The following is a 21,226-nucleotide window of genomic DNA, read 5'->3' on the forward strand; positions in this document are numbered from 1 at the left end:
AATGCATGGACATGGCATTATATATATATATATATATATATAAAAGTATAGTTGTATTTATTTGGGGCACTGTTCCTTCTTTTTGTTACATCACTTAACCATTTTGCCTCTTATCATATTCTTCACATGGTAATGAATAGGATAAACAGAAAAACTTACAGCCATTCCTTATAAGGCAGAAAGTTGGATCAATTCAAATTTTGAGATTTGGTAATAATATTTTCATGTGTCATGTGTAACTAATGACACACAGAATGAATAAGGGCTACCATGTAGGAGATATTATTATGGTTCTAGATAAGAAAAAAATACGTAATATTTTTTTCTATGCGTGAGTAGGTTGTTAGCTCTTATCATTTATTATATAGTTAGGAATTCAAAATGCTATGGTAGATTAAAAGTGTCATCCTTGAGTCTTAATAGCTGGCAAAATGCAAACACAGAAGGTAAGTACAAATTCTTATCTTGAAATAGATTAGTAGATTTATAATGTATGTTGTTTAAATTTCTTAGTGTATAGTTAAATACTGGTATCTTATCTTAACAGATATCAGACACCCTGAGGAACTTTCTCTCTTGAAAAAACCCAGAGATCCAACAAAGAAAAAAAAGAAAAAGCTTGATGATCAATCTGAAGATGAGGCACTTGAATTAGAGGGACCTCTCATCACTCCTGGATCGGGTGAGCATCTCACTGTATAAGGGCTTGATATGAGAAGCACTGACTGTATGCTTTGACTTTTTGTTAAACAGATAAATGGACTCTGTAGGGCAGGAGTGTAGTCAAGGGCGAAAAAGATAAAACAACTCAGCATCTTTCCCTCAGTCATGAAAACACCATGAGAGTCTGTTAGTCCACACCATCCTGTTACTTAATTAATAGGTACACTGATAAAAGGAAGGCTGGTTCCTCAAAAAGGGACATTACTTTGACAGAACTCTGTTTTTTTCAGAAACTGGATAGATTTTTTAGCATTTAGTTCCTTTATCTGTCTCCTGTGAAAAACATCATTTAAAAAATTATTGATTCTGTCCACTCACTTAAAACCTCTGCTAAGCCTTTCCTATGTTTTTATCTTTAAGTCATCAGATTTCCTTCCATCTCTCCAACTTGATTTAGGTATCCTTCTGTCATGAGACATCAAGACTTTTCTGTTTGGCATTGAAGTGTATTCCTACCAAATAACTATGAGCTTCCTGAATAAGGGACTGCCACCTTTTGTTGCCAGAGCCTAACAAAGCACGAGGATTTCAGGAATATAGACAGTGTCTTCTGGGTGGGACGATGATTAATTTAAAAAGTTTTGTAGTTTTTTAGTCCTCATCCTATATCTGGACTGGACATTCCCGTTTCCATCAAATAGTGCTTTCTGTATGCCCACGGTGGAGTCACAGAGTTTTGTCAGCCTACTGAGGCAAAAGTACAGACCTGCTTATGAAAAAAGAGAGCAGTGGGAATGTAGTACATAGTATTGCATGGCTGCTTATTAATACTGTAAGAGTAAGTGTATAAAAAAATCTATCAAGTCATGAACTCTGTGTCAAGACACACAAGTAATCTCAGGAGCTACTGGGGTTTTAACTGTCCATAGGAGGTGACTTGAAACTGTAGTGCCCACTGACCTTTCTCTCTTTACGGGTTATTTTTCCATGTTGCTGGGCAAACTCATGTTGTTACTAAATTTAGGCTACTTTGTCTTAACTCTACTAATTTTCTGCCTCAAATGTTTTAAGTTGGGTCACCAGAAATACAAAGTAGTTAGGACTGTCATTGAACTGAAACATAAAAGGAATTTTAAATGCACATACTCTATGATCCAAAGAGGCTACTAAATACAAAAATGTTTATTGGAAGCATTGTTAGCAGTAGTAGTGGTAACATCAGTAAAAAAACTAAACAAATAATTGCACACCATTGGAAATGACTTGCATGAATTATGATACTCGGGAAGTAGTGTGTAGAGCTGCTGTCAGACTCCTGATTTATAGCTTTGTATTGTACAAGTCATTTAACCTCTGCCTCAGTTTGCTTCTCTAAAATGAGAGCATGAGGGTATTGGGAACGGTATGTAAGTTATTACTACAATGCCTAACAAGATAAATGGGAGATTCTGCATAGAAGGTAATGTATTGTCCATACTTACTTGCATGTATTCTCTCTACAGCAGAATTATTATTTGTCTAGCTGAGCTGGAGTAATGCTTTCAGTCCTTTAAAAAGAACTAATGTGGGCCCTCCCTGGTGGCACAGCGGGTTAAAGCACAGCACTGAGAATGTAAAGCCGCTTCCTCATGAGTTCGATTCCCGCCTGCCCCGGAGGTGACCACATGGTGCGGCAGACCTCTCCTGACCCGCCCGCTGCTCCCCTCAGCAGTATATGTCGTTGATCTGCCTGTTCTGCACTCCACTCTGTCTCTGGTGAATTCTCTCACCCTCCACATCTCTGGCATGTACCCCAGTTCTGTATGCACAAATAAAATAAAATCTTTAAAAAAAAAAAAAAAAAGAACTAATGTGAGGTGTCCATGGAAGCCTTTCACAAATACCCTAGTTTTTGTATTTTAGTAGTTTAAGCTCCTACCCTTTAAAGCCTGTGATTATATATCCCAACATTCTTTAAGTCTAACAAAAGATGAGATGACAGGTTTCTTTGTTGCTTATTTAACAGTGTTAAGCAATGCTTAATATTGCTTATGTTAATGTGGTGTTAGTACAGACATTTAAAGAACATGTATGAGGGCCATCATACAAGATACCCAATGGCTAGCAGTTTTTTTTACTTTACATTCTCTTCCCAGAATAGGTCATGACAACTACAAAAAAATGAGCATTATCACCACTTTTTCATAAGTAATTGCATGTGTGTGTTATGTTTCTGTGTGTACACACCTGTGGGGAGTGGGGGCTGGGGCAGTGATGGAGTAGAAAGAAGAGACTCCAAAATTTGTTCTTGAATTAGGTAAGAAAAACAGCAGTTCTCTTTCCATCCTCCATTAACAATGTGATACCCTTTTAGGACTTGGGGAAAAGGCCTTTTTACCTAACATTATTTAGATTTTTAAAAAGTAGTCTTTATTTACCCTAGTTATCTTAATTTTTGTTATGTGGCTGATGGTTATGTCACTAGTTGACTAATCCCATTTTTAATTTATGTAGGCTCTATGATTAAAGGGAAATCTTTAATCATAAAGATCAGAAGATAAAGACAGTATCCCTGCCTTCAGGGGCTTAACGATAAAATGTACCTTTCTTAACCTCTCCTTGGCCAAAATTTTATCTGTGCCTTCTCATTGTAATAATTTGTAAATCTGTTAGAACTGCAATTCGTATTCTTGAGAAAATATTAACATAAAATTGTTCTCAATTTATGTGAATTTTTTCAGTTACATTGAATTGTCTTAAAGTAGGGTATGAATTTCAAAGGGTGGTAAGTGTGGACATTGGACACTTGACTAGTGCATACCTTCATTTTTTGAATTGATCAAAAACATCTGACATAATTTTGAAGATTTTTTCACTCTTAAATCGATGTGAAATACTTGGGTTTGTGATTCATAATTAGGGGGAAAAAATCTGTATTTCTTTCTCCCACTCCTTTTCATTCTTTTGTCGCTGTCTTCTGTTGTTTGCCTTCCTTTCCCTTCTGAACTCCTTTCTTTCCTTTCCTGTAGGCACCGATGTTCTTTATATTGGCCCTCTGAAAGGTGAGCCTTGCCACAATTAAACACAAAAAGTGTTGGTCTGTCTGCTTCATCTATATCCTTCTAATTCTCTTGAACTGATTTCCCGCTCCCCCGAGTTTCCTACTTATATTCTTTTTGCCTTGTTATTACATATTCTAATATTTTACGAGTAGTGTGAATGTCAAATATTTTCGAGACAAGGGCAAGTAATGTACTAAGCATTCCTTCCAGAATGAAGCTTATTTTTCCATAGTGTGCTTTATATCATAATCGCTTGTTTTATTGGAAATGAACATTCTGTACCTCATACTTAACTGTTGTTATAACTTTTTGTTATTTATTAGGAAGTATATATTCAAGCCCAGGACTTTATAGTAAAACAATGACCCCCACTTACGATGCTCACGATGGAAGCCCCTTATCACCGACGTCTGCATGGTTCGGTGACAGTGCTTTGTCAGAAGGCAATCCTGGCATACTTGCTGTCAGTCAGCCAATCACATCACCAGAAATCTTGGCTAAAATGTTCAAGCCTCAAGCTCTTCTGGACAAAGCAAAAATCAATCAAGGGTACGTTTTAAAAGGAAGACATAATTGAAGAATTTCTTTATCTAACCAGACATAGAAATATTTTATTTATTCTGTCTTGCTTTGCTCCACTGCTCTTGTTAATTTGTCCAGGTGGCTTGATTCCTCAAGATCTCTGATGGAACAGGATGTGAAGGAAAATGAGGCCTTGCTGCTCCGATTCAAGTATTACAGCTTTTTTGATTTGAATCCAAAGGTACCTAGGGTTAGAGGGGTCGCTGCTGCTTATTTTTTTTCCATTTTGTTTTGTTCATTGGGATGTTTGTTCTTTGGACGTTGGCCGGGTACAGAATCATTTATTTATAACAAGTCTTGAATATTATTAAAAGTCCAAAGCTTTAGACAAAGAGAACTGTATTTTTAACTGTGTTGTTTACTATTGGAAATATAACTAAACATTTTGTTTATTAGCATTTTAAAGTTAAAATGTTTGGTTCTATATAAATAGTAAGTTAATTTGGGTTGTTTTTTTCTTATTTGACTAATCCTTTTTTCAGCTATTCTTCAGGTAAAGGAAATGTTTTCTGAAAGATTTTTTTTTTTTTGAAAGATCTTTTTTAATTTCAGATTTCAAAAGGTATGGCTTCAAAAGAAATTTTTATGGCTATTTCTTCCTCTTTAGTAGTAAAAAATGTACTTACAGCCTTTGGCTATCAAATGGTTGGCATCATCTGTGCTACTGAAGTATTTCACATTTCTGATAAGATTTAAATTTGCTGTAAAAATGTAGAATATTTTCCCAGAAAACATATAGCACAGAGATTTGGATCTTTACTTCCCTATCATCTTTGAAAGGGAAAAAGAACCTGTCTTAACTAACTACTCATTCTTTTCATGTCTGTTTTAATCTACATTTTAATGTATATAGTTTTCATTATCTTTTGAAATAATTATGGTAGTAAAATGTATATGATAAAATTATAAAAATTTGTGTGAATCCCTTTTCAAGCTATATCTTACCTAATTTTAGTTAACACCAAAGCTGTTAGGGGAACTGATTTGTAAGGGTTTAGGGTTGCTGTGTGTTTTGTTAGTATTCTAAGATGGAATTGCTGAGACATTACTGCTGATTTTTATTAAGATAACAGCATTGATAATTCACATACCCTCTGTTTTGGATTCTTAAAATAACTACATTTCCAAGGACTTGACACTCAACATTCTCTGGATATGCATTACACAGCAAGCAAAATGTTCCTTCAAATACTTAATTTATACTGATTATGACACTAGTACGACAAGTTACAAAAAAAATACTGAAAGCAGTCCATTATACTTTAGGTTAATGACTCATGTTATTTAATCCTTCCTATGTGTATCTACATTATACAATATATAGAAAATGGTTATTTCCCTGGAAATATATACAGAACCTATTTTTGTGATACACTTTTGGCATGTTTTAATGTTACTTGAACTGGAAAACTAAGTGTCGGTATAGATAGGAATATCTAACCCTATAGATACCTTTCTTCTTCTTTAGTATGAATAAAAATCCCAGAAAAAAAGTTATGTATTTTTTCTTGTCAAGCTTTTTTTAGAAGTGAATATTCAGGGTTTTCAAGCATTTTAATTAACAAATTATCTCTTGCCTGCAGTATGATGCAATTAGAATCAATCAGCTCTATGAGCAGGCCAAATGGGCCATTCTTCTAGAAGAAATTGAATGTACCGAAGAAGAAATGATGATGTTTGCAGCCTTGCAGGTAATGGGGAAAGTATTGGTAACTGGGGAGGAAAGTATAGGGGATTATTTTTAAACAGTAAAATGGTAAAACAATTCCAGTATCATTTTGATATTGTTCATTTTTTTGCCATGTAGAAAGAAAATGAGGACATTTAAAAAGCAATTCATATTTTCTCTTACCTCTTTTTTGGTATCTTAACTAAGAGTGTAGTGGTATATTTTTCTGTATCCTTTAGAATTACCGACTCATCCCCAGATGTTATGTTTAGCTTAAAACTGCCCGTTTTTCCTTTGGAATTCTATATTGAACATCTGCCATATGAAATAAAGCATACTGGTATAATTTCATAAAATAACTGGGGATGGTAACATTTGTAATATGGGCTATCAGAAATATCCTTTTAAGAAGACAAAATTTTAGGAGACAAGTGAAATTCAACAAAATTTTAGAATACTAATTTTTAAGAGGTTGGGTGGTAGCTGTTTTCTTAGATTAAAATCAGTGTTTTTCCCTATGTGATCCTTATACCTAGGGAAATTATAACTTCATAATTATACTGGGGGTTGGTAAAACAACTTGAGGGTGTACCTACAAATCAACTTTCTTGGAGACACTGAGGTCTGGTGACAACTAAGATCAGTCTTTCTTACGTTTCAGATAGCTGAGTGAGATTTTATTAGTGTTCTCCAGATATGGGCATTCTGGTTTCACCTCAAGTCCTAATCAAAGTTGATGTTTTTTAAATAAGAAAAGTACAAGAAACAATGTTGGCGTTTTATTATGATAAATTTTCACTATAGAAATGATTTCATTTTCTTTAGAACAAAAATAAAACAATCTCCTAAATTCTGTTAAGCACCCAGAGAAGTTTTACATATATATTCAAAAAGTCCTTTGGAGAAGGAAGAACAGCTAATTTCTTAGTTTGCATGATAAAGGAAGGGAACTGAAACAAAACTCAGACAAGGAAAATCATTGATGACAGATGAGTTCATGTATTTTCTAGAGTTGCTTAATCAGCCAGTAAGAATCTTCTGTTGTGTTTCTAGATGATTCATACTACTTGAAGAAATTCTTGAATTCAATCCTGGAGCAATTATTTTTTAAAAAATCCCTTACTTGGTTATGACATATCTTTTTCACTTAGAATAGAGCTAATACTTTTTTTAGTGAAGGTCTTGCCAACAACAGAGTAAGACATATGAAAAGCATATATGTAAAAGCCACGGACATTGATAGTAACATTTTTTTAAAAATCCAATAATTGCAGTACCGAGCACAGAGTTGGTTCTCAGAAAGTACTTTTTTAGTAAGTACACACCCAGTTGTTATCCTAACAGAAATGGGATTGTTCTGCAGCTTGTTCCTCTCTGCAGGCAGCCTACAGCAGATACTCTACGAGTACAGAGGAAATACTCAGAAACTATGGGTTTTAATTCGTGAACTAAAAGTCCCAAAACATAACTTGTCCTGGACCATTTTATAGTCTAGATTTAATGAGAGCATTTTGGGCTACACATCATTTGACTTATTAGAAGCCTTCCCAGGGCCTAACCCAACGGCTCCACGCAGCCATCACTATCAGAAAGGGGAACTAAAAGTTTGGTAGAGATGCCTAATATTTTTCATTGCATACACCCTGAGCTCTCTCTCCATGGGGCTTGTAAAGAGAAACAAAATAACTAAAGGTAAGAAACTGTGACTAAAAAGAGGATTGGTTATGGATAACAAGTGAAGTAGAGAGTGTGGTATGTTGTACACTGTTTATAAAACACTTACACCCAAATATGTATTAGGACATTTGATACCTCATGCACCTTTGAAAGCCATACTTTTGTTTTCTGTCCAAGTCCATTCATAGGTAGGTTTCTTAAGTATCGCCTAAAAGGCACTCAGTAAAAATGCACATTCCATTCTGAACCCTAGATGTGCTGAATCAGAATTTGGGGGGGGGTAGTGAACCTAAAACCGTTTTTAACCAGTTGTCCACATGAGCCTCAGTATACTTTGATATTTGGCGCCCTCAGCCCACTTAACATTATTTGTGAGCATGGACGTTTCTACCATTCCAGAAAAATTCAAAACACAGATGGAGACTATATAGTTTATATACTATATACTTCATGCTCAATTCATGAATTCTTAAAATACAAAAGAGTATTGATAATGGCTCTGATCTTCATTGAATGCTCCTATGAATAGAGGTGGGTGGTGTATTCAGTGAGTGAACAGTTTAGAAATAAGTGCTATTTCATGTGTGATAGTAATTTAATAGTTCTGCTTTTCTGTATAAAACTTTTCTGTGTGGTTTAGCCTCAAAATCTAACACTTGTCCTAAGCCTCTCATGTGTACTTTAAACTTACAGCTCATTACTCTGTACCCGAAGATTTCTAACTACATAGGGGTAGTTATCACTACTTACATTACACACAGGTAGGAGTATCTGAGTGTGTATCTCACTTCAGAGTTTTATAGTTAGAAGTCATTTAAATGAACTATTTTTGGTTTCAGTATCATATCAATAAACTGTCAATTATGACATCAGAAAATCATTTGAACAACAGTGACAAAGAAGTGGATGAAGTTGATGCTGCCCTTTCAGATTTGGAGATTACTTTGGAAGGGGGTAAAACATCAACAATTTTGGTAGGTGAATCTTTTTATTAACTAATACAGGTTGAATTGATAATTGCCTTTTTGTGGATTTAGGTTCTCTTGAGGTATTTGGGGGATGTAGATAAATATTTAATGCTTAGAGAGAATTCAGGTGTAATTTTTTTCAGGAAAAAAGAAACACCCTAGTCTCTAGTGCTATGCAAGATAGTAAAGATAGATCTCCTACTCCTGCTCTGCACACTGTCTCACTATGGCAGGAAAATCCCTTTCTATAGTCAATCTCAGATCATTGCACTTTTGACCAAATTTGTGTTACTTTTATATCATTTAAAAATGCCTTTGTGCTTTATGACCGTATACTATGATTATGCCTTTAAATCGGTTTTTAGATTTGTTTTATGAAGTAAGCTAGTTCTTGATATCAGTAGCAAAGTTGCAATTTTCAAGAAAAATCAGAAAATCATGATTTAATTCTTACTCTAGGGTGACATCACTTCCATACCTGAACTTGCTGACTATATTAAAGTTTTCAAGTAAGTACAAAAAAGGGAGGGATTCCAGCTATTAATGGATAAGTGTCAGTTTCCTCATTGATAGTTGAATTTAAGTTTCACTGGCATATGCATCTGTAAAAACATTTACAAATTACACGAATCCTAAATTATGAGGGAAATAGACATCTTTCACAGTACTCATTAACATTTTTCTCTGATTAAAATTAAGGGAGAAAAAAATGATTGTGTAACCTAGATTGCATCACATAAATTCTGAAATATACAGTATGTATCATTGTAAAGCAACCCCACGGGGAGAAAGCAGTACAGAATGAACTGTTACTGACAGTGATCCTTTCCTTGTGTGGAGACTCCCAAGCTATTGAATTCTGTTCATTCATATAACATTTTATAATAATATTCCAGTGTGTATTATGTAGACTTTTAAAAACCTAGTCACATTCACAGAATCATGAGAACTAGAAGTTAAGTCCAAGAGGGGAAAAAGGAAAGGAGGTGATCTGGACTGTGAGATGTTACAGCCAGTTACGGGGTAGTTACATAAACTACCATAGGTGACCATACAGAGCTAACATAGGTAACACGCCTGAGGTGAGCCGTGGTTCAGATGCTCCTGCCAACCCCCTTGACACATCTCTCCTGCGTGACGTTTCCTTACCCTTTCCCCCCATAACTGCTCTGTGTTCATGGTTACATTAGAGTGGCAAGGGTAAGTCACCATTGAAATGCATCCCTGAGAGAGAACTAGCACTCCCTCACTTGAGGTAAACATGCTTGTGCAGAGGAGGCGCTGCAGACGCTTATGGTAATGGGACTTAGGATCCTTCCAGTTATTCACATATATTTCACCTTTTCCATGTGCCCTGCTTGTGATAACTGCAACTGACAGAAATGCTGGGGTGTTGAACTGACTGCCTTCCTCCTCTGTCCACTCACTCACTGTTAGATCTTTCTCAGCCGACTGAAAAGCAAGGGACAAACCAGTAACAGCAGCTTGAAGGCGACATGCTGCCTGAAGGGTACTAAAGTCAGCATTGGTAAAACTCTGTGAAACTTTGCTGCTAAAATTTTGCATTGACAGCTACTCAGGTGGTTTTCCCCCTAAATTCTATTTCACATATAGGCCAAAAAAGCTGACTCTGAAAGGGTACAAGCAATACTGGTGCACGTTTAAAGATACATCAATTTCGTGCTATAAGAGCAAAGAAGAATCCAATGGCACACCAGCTCATCAGATGAACCTAAGAGGTAAGAAACCCTTGGAATTAACTACTGTTGGGGGAGGGGAGCAGTGAGTTCTTCAGCAGTTTTACTCCTTTTTTATCCATGGGAGTTCACACCCAACTTCTATGTGTGCAGTCCTGTGCTTTGTATGTGTATACATATATTTCCTTAGTTCTTGTCAGTTTTGAGTATTCAATCTCATGTGACTCTTTTGTTGTCCTCTCTCTGCTCCTTCCTTACTTGAAGTGTGTGATTTTGCCCTTCTCACTTGGTAAATGAAGTTAGGGTTTCTCTCTTCTGATCTTCAGCATGAATTAGGACATATGAGCCTTCCTTATTGCACCGAGCTGCCTGTCTTATCTGTTCCAGATTCTGCTTTGTTTTTATCTAGCTGTACTCATCTTCCCACTTGTTGCTGGCTTCTCTCCTCCCTCTCAGCCACCTACTCTTCTTGACCTTCACTGATGACAAGCTGGCCCCCTGAGTGTCCCCACACACTACTTACTGCTCTCAGGCTTCTCCCTGACGACCTAAACCTTACTGTTTCCTCCTCTCTTCGAATCCACAGAGGTCTTAAAACCAGGGTATTTGGAACATACGTGGCTGGATACATTTGCTTCCCGTCCTGTGTTGCACCTGGCTGAGGACTCTTGAGCTGCTAGCTTTGTTGTTTGTTTTCTTCTACTTGGGTTAATGGAGCTACATAGCTACATTTCCTGTTGTGTGATTTCTTCTGTCCCTTCTTCACACTGCCCCTTGCCACTTTGATCCGACTGATGCATTGGTCAGGTGTGAGAATTCCCTCTCCAGGTTGGTCTCATTCTTCTGCAGCTGGAAGAGGCTCTGCTGCCTCTTGCTGTGATTTCACCACAGGACTATTAACTGATCTTACAGACTCTGGATGAACCTCTCGTTCACAATGACCAAACCTCACTTGTGACGCTGTTCACAAAACCTGGCTCACGTCCAGTTTGGGTACCACTAGGGATTTCCTAGCTCACTCTGAGAAGCTTTTCCCAAGAGTGCTCTTACACAGCTCTCGTGGCATTCAGCACACTCGTCGCCAGCGTGTTGGTAGAAGATACAGTAGGTGGGCACCTTGCTATTCCAGAGGTTCCTCTTACTGTGCCTTCCCTTACAGCAGAGGCTAGAAAACAAATTCATTTTCTAGACTCATTTCCAGTGAGATTTAGATTCTATTCATATATTTCTATAAGATTTTATTTTTAACCCAGTTAAGGGATTGGGAGCAGGATTGAGAAAGGTGTGAAGTACTTCTGGGTGCTGAGCTAGCTGCACGCAGCAGCTTCCTGGTTGTAGCAAATGTTGCACCTCCCTTGCTACTTTTGACAGTAGAGTCAGGGAGTTTTGTCCATCTCTCCGTTGGGCTATGTTCTGCATGTATAAAGATTTATCGTTTTTTGGGCAAAAGATGAAGGCGTGACTCAAAAATCATTCCAAAAGTAATTTCATGTGTCACTTAAAATACACAGGTTCTTTTGATGACCTGTGTTCTTAGTTTTTCTTAGAGATTTGGATTTTGTTGAAATACTATTTTAATTCTACTCAGTAGACAGCTGAGTTGCTGTTTTATAGTTAAAATAAGTTGTGAAAAAGGAAAAATCTCTGTTCTATGCAAAGCGTTGTTGTGCCTGTCTGTTGGACTTTTAAGTTTTAACTATGACTTAAAGAAAAAGGTACTGAGCTTAAGTTTAATTTGGTGGTGGGAGGGTACTAATAATGTTATCCTTAGAATCTGTTAAAGCATTCTTGCTTTACTCTTAAGCTGCCAGGAGTAGTTCAGATTAAATTAAAAGTGCTTAGATACTAGATCTGCATTCTTTCAAATTTATATTCTTAACCTTCTTCCTATATGACTGAAAAATTTTGTCTAGTTGTAGAGAACAGCCTAGGTTTTCTCATCCAATCCCTTGCAAAGGAGTATTTTGCCAGCATATCACACTGATAAATGTTAACATTGACCAAAGAATCTAATGTTTTAAGCCCCATGGTTTTGCAATATAGCCCTTGGTCCCTCCCTGACAAATGCACATGTGGATTTAAGTGCTCTTTAGGACCCACAGTTGCAAAGTTCTAAAAAATAATTCACTTTAACAAATACTGATGTCTCTCATGTGGGGCAAACGGCTAGGTACAAAAGGCCTGAATATGAGGCAGTTATAGTCCATCCCTCAAGATGCTTAAATTATGGGGAGAAAAGCAGTTGCAATTTAGACAATAAATAGAATTTCAGAAAGTAAAGTAGCCATCCGAGCAGCAAGCGGTGAGGTGCTTTACCAGTCTTCAGTGATGGCAGAGAGAATGAAGAGACTACATAGTGAAAATGCCAGAAGTGAGTCCTGAAAGAGAAGTCAAACACATGGAAGGAGGAGAGCTAGCAAAAGAGCCTGTCGGGCAGAGACTGATTTGCAAAAATGTTGGAGAAAATCATCAGCAACCAGAGGGATGTGGGAGGAGGACGGTGGGGGGTGCTGCCATGGCTTATAGCGCTCGAGAGGCAACAAATGACAGTGTTACAGCTTCACCCACCGACACATAAGAACAGAAGTGAGTAGTAGGAATTTCAGGATAAAAATTTAAGAACTTTACTTTTTCAACTGACAACAGTGATAAACCACTGAAACATTATTACTGTGAAAACTACAGGATCCATGTAAGAGCAGTAATAGTGATCCAGATTGGGTTTCAGAGGGCTGGAGAAAAGGGTGGGAATACAATAGATACTGAGGAAGTTTAATCAAAAGATTGGGTGTTGGTAGAGAGGCCAAAGGAAGGATGACACTGGGAGACCTGGGTTTGGGTAGGAAGGTGATGTTTAACTTTGGATATTTTAAAATTGAAGTTTCTGTGGTGTATCTCCTTGGATATTGTTATCTGAGTCACTGGTTCTGAGGGAAGCTCTCTGCTACAGATAATTTGGTAACAGCATTAGTAAAATGTGTATAGCCACTGAGTGAGTGGGCTGTCTGTAATAGAAGGCTGAGGCCAGAGTACCCATTTTAGGGGATAAGCAGATTAGGTGAAAGGAGCTTGTGGTTTAAGAGGGGAGATACTCAAGGAAGCTGCATGCTGATGGAAATGTCACAGTGGAGATCTCTGTGGTGGAGCTAGATGCAACATGCATTCCGTGTGGACAGAGAGCCCTGAGCAGTAGGAGGCAGCTGCCTCTTCCGCCCCGTCAACGTGATGGCAAGTAGCTTTGTCCGCTGTGGTGGCAGGAAGCTGGGAACTTCATTCCTGATAGCTTTCATGCTGTAGAAAAAAGAAGAGGTGAGGTTTTCCATGAGATTGATTTGATATAAACATGGTTGCAAATGTAAAAGGAGGACTGTTAAGGACCAGGTTGAGGTGGGGATCCGTGGGTTTTCTAGTGAAATCAGTTTGCTTCATCTCTCTTACAGTGCTCAGCAGCCCAAGTATGACAAGTACACTATAAGTGGTTGAGTTAGGTTTTGCCACGTGTGTAGAATGGAAAGACCTTGAGTCTGGGGAGTTGGAGATGACATCCAGTAAATGGGGTCTAGGCCAGACTGGGGTAAAGAAGAGGTGAAAATATACTGCTGATTTTGAGAAATTGAGGGTTGCAGGGAGAGGGAGGGCCTTAAAGAATTTGAACAGAATTAGGACTGAAGAGCTTGATGAGAATGGGCTCTTCGCACTTAACATATCAGAGGGATAGTAATTGATTATAACAGTGTCCAGCACATTGCTGTGGAAGCAGGTAGCTGAGGTCATGCCAAGCCAATTATGGTCTGAGAGGTGGCCCACTAAGTACCTCAGTACAGCCCTAGCACCTGAGTTAGATTCTCTCTGTGTAACCAACCCTTTTTAGTTTTCATATTTTACTTTCAAAAGAGGCCTAGGTATTATGGCACGGTATACTGTAAATCCGCTTGAAATCAATTAAATGCATTTTGCATTGTGTAGCTTTCAGATAGCTCCTTAACTTGGAAGGTTAAACACACTGCCACACGATTACCTCATATTTTCTAATGTCATTAGAGAATGAGCTAAACAGAATGCAAAGGAGGAGAGCCCACCAAATTCATGATCCAGAAGTTGCTTCTAGAGAGCTTTCCTTTAAAATATTCTGTTTCCTTAATATAGTTAAAATATATGAATGGAGAAAAAGATGACAGTATTAACATTTGTTATATCTAAGAGAAGAAAGAATATGTTTGCTCCACCTCAGAATTACTGGGCATAAAGACAATTATTTCCTGACTTGTATAGAATACATAAATGAGGGTTGCCTGCATGGTATTGAAAGTAAACCTGACCATTTTAACAATTGGGATTTTTTTGTTGTTTTGTAACAGGTTGTGAAGTTACCCCAGATGTAAACATTTCTGGCCAAAAATTTAACATTAAACTGCTGATTCCAGTTGCTGAAGGCATGAATGAAATCTGGCTTCGTTGTGACAATGTAAGTTCTCCAACTGAAAGGAAACGTTGGTTTCCCAGTCATCTTGGTGTTTCATACTCCATACTCAACATGTGATGCATTTCATACCTCAGCATTTCTTTTCCTCAGGAGAAACAGTATGCACACTGGATGGCAGCTTGCAGGTTGGCCTCCAAGGGCAAAACCATGGCGGACAGCTCGTACAACTTAGAGGTGCAGAATATTCTTTCCTTTCTGAAGATGCAGCATTTAAACCCAGATCCTCAGTTAATACCAGAGCAGATCACAACTGATATAAATCCTGAGTGTTTGGTATCTCCTCGATATCTAAAAAAGTACAAGAACAAGCAGGTACTTGATTCATTTTACTTTATCCACTATTTTCTACTTGTTTGTTATATGATGTTATATGTATACTTTAGTTCAATTTCCTATCAGGCAGTTAGATTAAAAAACAGGAATAAACAGCTGTCAGTTTCAATTGATCTTTTTTAAAAATCTATTTTTATAGAACTGATGAGGTAGAATACTTATTGTAGACAACCTGAGTAGATCACTTTAATAAGATGTCCTTTCAGAGGCCTGAACATACAAAGCATATTCCTAATGCTTTATGTTCCTTAATTCTTCTAGTCGTAGTCCTTAATAATTAAGTAACTGTGACATAACATACAACCAACAAAATCTCTAATGCCTTTTACTGTAGAATTGACTTTTCCAGCTCTGGACATCAATTTCAGAGTAGAGCAGTTTACATTTTAATGCAGTCTTTCCTTAACAGTTATAACATAACCAAGATTTGTATAATGTGACAAAGTTTAATAAATTTTCATTGACATTCATCTCTTTCTGTTCCCTCTGCTTAGAATTCTTTTCTGGAAATTAAAACCATAAAAGGATTTAAGAAAACTGTTCTTCAGTACAACATAAACGGTTCTTTGCAGGGGAATTTCTCTTGAGTTAGACCCCCAGTATTCTCTACACCAAGCATCATGCCATAAAAGGAAAAGGCTTGTTAGGGATGGGGGAAAACTGAAGATCTTTAAAATAAACATTTCATTTGATCTAGTTTCATTTTTATCTTTGTTAAAAAAGTTTTAAAAATGCACTAAAAAGACTGAGGAAAGTGGCCACGACACTTATTCTTAACTTTAAATATGTTTATCATATGGGTCTAAAATCATTAGCTAGAAATGTTCAGAAGTTTTGTCAAATCTTTAAGTTTCAGAGGTTGTGTAAGCTACATGGAAATTGTTTATCCCCAGTCATCTGAGTGGGAGTAGTAAGGAATGGAGGAAATGTTGCTCTGGGAGCTTTGTGGAATGTAGATTGTAAATTAAAGAGGGAAAGTGAGTCGCGTATTAATTTCATTTAAAAATTACTTGTAAATCAACTTGTTTCTTAAAGTAGATTTATTTGCCTTCAAAGGCAATGAATGAGAAATTTCAAATCTTAGCAATCTATCATTCCACTATCAGGTATCGGAGAGAAAGAAAACCACCTTAAAAGTATAATTGTACAGACTGTAAAATGCTGGTTTAGCTGTCAAAGACAAGTTTTGGGTTATTTCTTCAGAAGCTTTAAAATGATAGTTTAAAATTTTTCTGTTCTGAGTTCTCTACTGGAATGTCAAATGAAAATTCTGTAGAGGCCTTTGAAGGCAGGATGTGCATGGTTCATAGCTAAGGATCCTTCTGGTCTTGTCTTCCATGCTGGCGTCTCATCAAATGTATATTCTTCCTTAACCCTCAATCCTCTAACTAGCCTTCCAGGTTGCTCCTAGAAGGTAGGGGCCACGTATTGCCCCAACACTTTTAAAAATGCTGACAGACCAAAGTTTACCTGCTATTGTGTGTCAGGTGTTGTGCTAATAAACACCGGACATAATGCTCAGCAGTTGTTAAGCTTTAGAATCCAGTGGCATTCTGGAGCTGGATAGGAAGATGTGTGGCCCAGGGTAGACATGTGGTTTAAACTTGTTATGGGTTATGGGTTTAAATGAAATGACTTGCATTAGATTTTTACATTTTAAAAAATTTTCTACATTATCCCTATCATTCAAAATTGAAATGGGCTAAAGGTTTTGTAGTCAATATACCTAGTGTAGTGTATGGCATCTCTCTATTTTCCTTTCCAGGAAAAAGGATGCAAAAAACAGATGGTAATTGCTTTTCTTGTGTAAATGCAGCGAACAGAGTATGGTCACTGCTCTTACTTTATACCTTCAACTTACTGCTGAAAAGCAGTGCATGGGTCATATCTCACTAAATCCGAGGAGACATTAAAAGCTGTTGAATATTTTTGTTACTAAAAATAATTAGCTTAACCCTAACCTATAAGAGTGGGTAAAAAAGGGGATAAAAGGGTATTTGCTTTTATTCTATAAATTTCTATCTTTAATTTTAGTCACCTATAACAAGCTATAGTCATGTGAAGTGTTTCTTGGTATTCTAAATTGAAAGTGATCACTGCTTCCTCGTTTTCATTTTCATGCTTGCATTTACTTTGCTTGGTCTCCAACTAAAGTAATTTTTGCATGTTTTTCGGCTGGATTTTTGGTTTGCAGGTTACCGCAACTTTCTTTGCTTCATTGCCATTTTTTCTGATTGCCTTTTTTTTTGTTTGTTTTCTTTCTGCTTCCCTTTTCTTTCCTCGCATTGCCATCTACAGCCAGGCTATATAAGAGATTTGGTAAGTTCTCCACATTTACAGAAAGAAAATAAATATCTAAAATCCTAGCTACAGTTTCCCCTCATGGATTAATTTCCTTCCACTCCTTATGGGAGTAGTCACCCAAAGTGAGTATAACTTAAAAATGAACTTTTCTAATATTGTCTACAAAAATTTCAAAATCATGGTGATTTCAAATGCTTGAAAGCTGCTAACATATAATCTGGCTAGATTAGGAATCTGATATTCCAAGTATTTGATAATCACATAGCTTGGTATTAAATTTAAAACTCCTCATGGACGTGAATATTTGAACACACAGGTAATACTAGTGGTATCGTGTGTCGCTAGGGAAGTTAAGTACTCACACAGATAGAAACTGAAATTAAGAATATATCCAGATTTTCCCCAGTGTAAAATCATCTACTTTCTAGTTCCACTTCTTACATGATTTGGGGGTATAAAGTTGTAAATCTTTTTCTGTATTGATTTTGCCATGCACAAGTAATGTCTAATGGTGATGTTTAATCATGTATAGATAACAGCAAGAATCCTGGAGGCCCATCAGAATGTAGCTCAGATGAGTCTAATTGAAGCCAAGATGCGATTTATTCAAGCTTGGCAGTCGTTGCCAGAATTCGGCATCACACACTTTATTGCAAGGTAAACCTTTATGTTTAAGCTCAGTCTTTTAACTTAATCTCCTTAGTGTAATTAAAACATAAACATTTACAGCTATTCTGAACTATTTTACTCATGTAACCTATTTTAGAGTGAAATTTAAAGAAACGTTGGGATGTATTTTCTGTATTGTTAACTTTCACATTAAAAATTCAATGCTTACATTTCTGTTTTTATTCATACAAGAATAGCACTTTACTCATAAGGATAGTACATTTTTAAGAGTTAAAGAGCTTATGTTTTTAAATTTACTGCTATAGGTTCCAGGGGGGCAAAAAAGAAGAACTTATTGGAATTGCGTACAACAGACTGATTAGGATGGATGCCAGCGCAGGGGATGCGATTAAAACGTGGCGTTTCAGTAACATGAAACAGTGGAATGTGAATTGGGAAATAAAAATGGTAAGCTATAACTAACATTGTTACTCAAATCCATAAAAAATAGTAAATTAAGAATAAAAAGGTCTGAATTGAGGATTCCTTTTATACCTTTACCTCTTACAGTATATAGAATGTGGTTGTTACTCATTTCCTAGTCAAACTAGTCTGTTTTGCAACTACTCCAGTTATTAAAATGCTAAGCACGCAGTAATGCTCTTTAGACTATTCCGTTGGCTTAAGGTCACCCCTGCACAGCGGAGAAAGCCCCAGCCTCACAGTAGCAGTGGATCATGCACCACTGCTCTGGGGAAGCAGGAAGGATACTGGTGTCTTCGTGTTTTTTTTTTAGATTTATTTATTCGCACAAAACTGGGGTACAGGCCAGAGATGCGGAGGGTGAGAGGATTCACCAGAGACAGTGGGGAGCAGCGGGCGGGTCAGGAGAGATCTGTTGCACCATGTGGATCTCCTCTGGGGCAGGCGGAATTGAATTCATGCGGAAGTGGCTTAAGCTTCTCAGTGCTGTGCTTTAACTCTCTGCGCCACCAGGGAGGGCCCTGTGTTTGTATCTTACCTCCACACCTCGCTGCACCACAGTCTGGGGAGGGGGATTAGCCCTCCTTTATAAGAGAGGATTCTAAAAGTTAGAGGCTTTAGTACCACACACTTAATAGCAGGATCAGGATTGAAATTCATATTCTGGGCTCTAAAACCTGGTACATCAACCACAGATGGTCCTAACTTGGTGTTATTTGTTTTAGGATCGTTGAGCTTGTTATTTCAGTTCCTATCATTTCATAGGGTCTCTTATTACTGAAATATTCAAACATGATATCTAAAGGTTATATATCTAAAACAAATACTGAACACAGGAAGTAGGTTTTCTCCCAGGACTTGGAGAACCATTCTCATTAATTGAATCATCAGAGACCATTTGGGAACTTAATGACCCACACCCCTTGCATTCAGTCTTCCTTTTCAGAACAGGAAACCTTTCAAAAAAAAAAAAAAAAACAGTAAGGGAAGTTTGCAAATGTCTCTTGGAACTGAAGGCATGATTAATTTAAGATTAAAGAACGAGTATTTGAGAATCAACAAATAGTTCAGACCTTAAATAGCAGAGTCGCTCCCTTGGGAGCCTGTCACCTGAAGGTTTACTGGAACTGACTGTTCTTTATCTTTCTTCCAGGTCACTGTAGAGTTTGCAGATGAAGTGCGATTGTCCTTCATTTGTACTGAAGTAGATTGCAAAGTGGTTCATGAATTCATTGGGGGCTACATATTTCTCTCAACACGTGCAAAAGACCAAAATGAGAGTTTAGATGAAGAGATGTTCTACAAACTCACTAGTGGTTGGGTGTGAGTACAAATAATTTGTGATATAAACTCCATGGCCATACGATATTTAACTTTAAAAGCTGTTCGTTATATGCTGCTTAATAAAGTAAGCTTGAAATTTATCATTTACCATGAAAACTTTTTCGCCTTACCAGACCAGTTAATATGTGCACTAACAAGCACGACTTTTAATCTGCTATCATGATACAGTGTATGGACCGGAATATGGCACACATTCCTTAAGGGCCATGAATGAAACCAAAATAGTGGGCAAGTCGGGAGTGAAAACACTAATTTAAGTTAGCCAAATTCTAAAACTCAAGCCATGTACTTTAAAGCTATTCAGGGCTTAAACTATATGAAGTATATTTGTCATGTTTAATGCATGTATTTTATTGTATGTTTAATTTGACCTGTTTAAAAGTATCCTACTTCTGATAGCCATTTGAATCCCTTCTCATATGTAAGTCAGGTCTGCAAAAGATGCCTGATATTTAATGATGTCATTATTTGACCTTGAAGGAAAAAGCTGTTAGTCCGTTATGCTTGGTTTGTTTTTGTCCTTGAGTAAGCATGTAATGTATATTGTCTTTTGTTTTTATTTTTACACCATACTGTATTACAACACTTAGTATTCACCAGCATATTCACTGTCTGCCTAAGATATGCAACTTCTGCATTACAATATGAAGTAAAAGGTCTATGAAGTATATGCATTTTGTGTAACTAATGTACAAACACAAATTTTATAAAATTGTACAGTTTTTTAAAAAACTACTCACAACTAGCAAGTGGCTTAGATGTAGCATCTTTGCATTAATTAAATGCTTTTAAAAATATAACTGATGTGCAGTTTTAATATCTGCTAAATTAAGAATGACTTCATCATAGTCATGACTTGCCACAATGTCCTTAACTCTGATGCCGGGACTGGCCTGTTCTAGTCTGTTGCGCTGTTACAATCTGCATTGGTGCTAGTCAGAAAATTCTTAGCTCTCACAGCCCAAAAGGGTGCCAGGGAAGGGTGGATTACCAGTATTGTCCAATGATCCATGGTTTAAAATCTGTATAAATGCATTTTATTTTAAATAAAAACAAAATCGTTTATTTAATGTTTCTTTCTGTACAATTCTTTTTACTGTTTACATAGCATTAACTTTATACAAAAGAACTTTGCTTTCTGGAAATATTTTGCCTGGCACAGATCTTCCTCTACTTAGGATGGAGTTAATTCCAACAAACTCACCCTAAATTGCAACTAGCAGAAGAGGAAAATGTATTTAATATACCTAATCAACTCATAGCTTAGCTTGCCTTCAACGTGATCAGAATATTTATGCTGGGATAAAGTCATCTTCACAAAGCCTGTTTGATGATAGAGTGAGTGTCACGTGTCATTTATTGAATACTGAGAG

General features: G+C 36.9%; 1 protein-coding gene and 1 long non-coding RNA gene across 8 annotated transcripts in view; one reads left to right on the forward strand and one right to left on the reverse strand.

Annotated features, from left to right (window-relative positions):
- Positions 1 to 20,924, forward strand: part of FERMT2 (fermitin family member 2) — a 62,150-nt gene extending 41,226 nt beyond the window's left edge. For 3 of the 7 annotated variants that reach the window (XM_012724534.1, XM_012724532.1, XM_012724531.1), the window contains exons 4-17: positions 548 to 682; positions 3,672 to 3,704; positions 4,028 to 4,253; positions 4,365 to 4,467; positions 5,870 to 5,977; positions 8,472 to 8,606; positions 9,060 to 9,109; positions 10,215 to 10,339; positions 14,656 to 14,762; positions 14,871 to 15,092; positions 17,412 to 17,432; positions 17,950 to 18,074; positions 18,353 to 18,494; positions 19,663 to 20,923. In XM_012724534.1, coding sequence (XP_012579988.1) covers positions 548 to 682; positions 3,672 to 3,704; positions 4,028 to 4,253; positions 4,365 to 4,467; positions 5,870 to 5,977; positions 8,472 to 8,606; positions 9,060 to 9,109; positions 10,215 to 10,339; positions 14,656 to 14,762; positions 14,871 to 15,092; positions 17,412 to 17,432; positions 17,950 to 18,074; positions 18,353 to 18,494; positions 19,663 to 19,836 — 1,706 coding nt within the window. In that variant the 3' untranslated portion in view covers positions 19,837 to 20,923. Of the gene's footprint in view, positions 1 to 547; positions 683 to 3,671; positions 3,705 to 4,027; positions 4,254 to 4,364; positions 4,468 to 5,869; positions 5,978 to 8,471; positions 8,607 to 9,059; positions 9,110 to 10,214; positions 10,340 to 14,655; positions 14,763 to 14,870; positions 15,093 to 17,411; positions 17,433 to 17,949; positions 18,075 to 18,352; positions 18,495 to 19,662 lie in introns of all 7 variants that reach the window. The other 4 variants (XM_012724535.1, XM_004681864.2, XM_012724533.1 and 1 more) reach the window with 3 other exon arrangements.
- On the reverse strand, positions 12,906 to 14,921 carry LOC105853592. Its single transcript, XR_001145414.1, has 2 exons — positions 14,850 to 14,921; positions 12,906 to 13,588 (listed from the first exon to the last, which is right to left on the reverse strand). It is a non-coding gene; the product is annotated as an uncharacterized LOC105853592 (long non-coding RNA).
- Positions 20,925 to 21,226: the final 302 nt, after the last annotated feature.

Source organism: Condylura cristata, unplaced genomic scaffold, assembly GCF_000260355.1.
Source record: "Condylura cristata isolate star-nosed mole 26May11 unplaced genomic scaffold, ConCri1.0 scaffold00013, whole genome shotgun sequence".
NCBI lineage: Eukaryota > Metazoa > Chordata > Mammalia > Eulipotyphla > Talpidae > Condylura > Condylura cristata.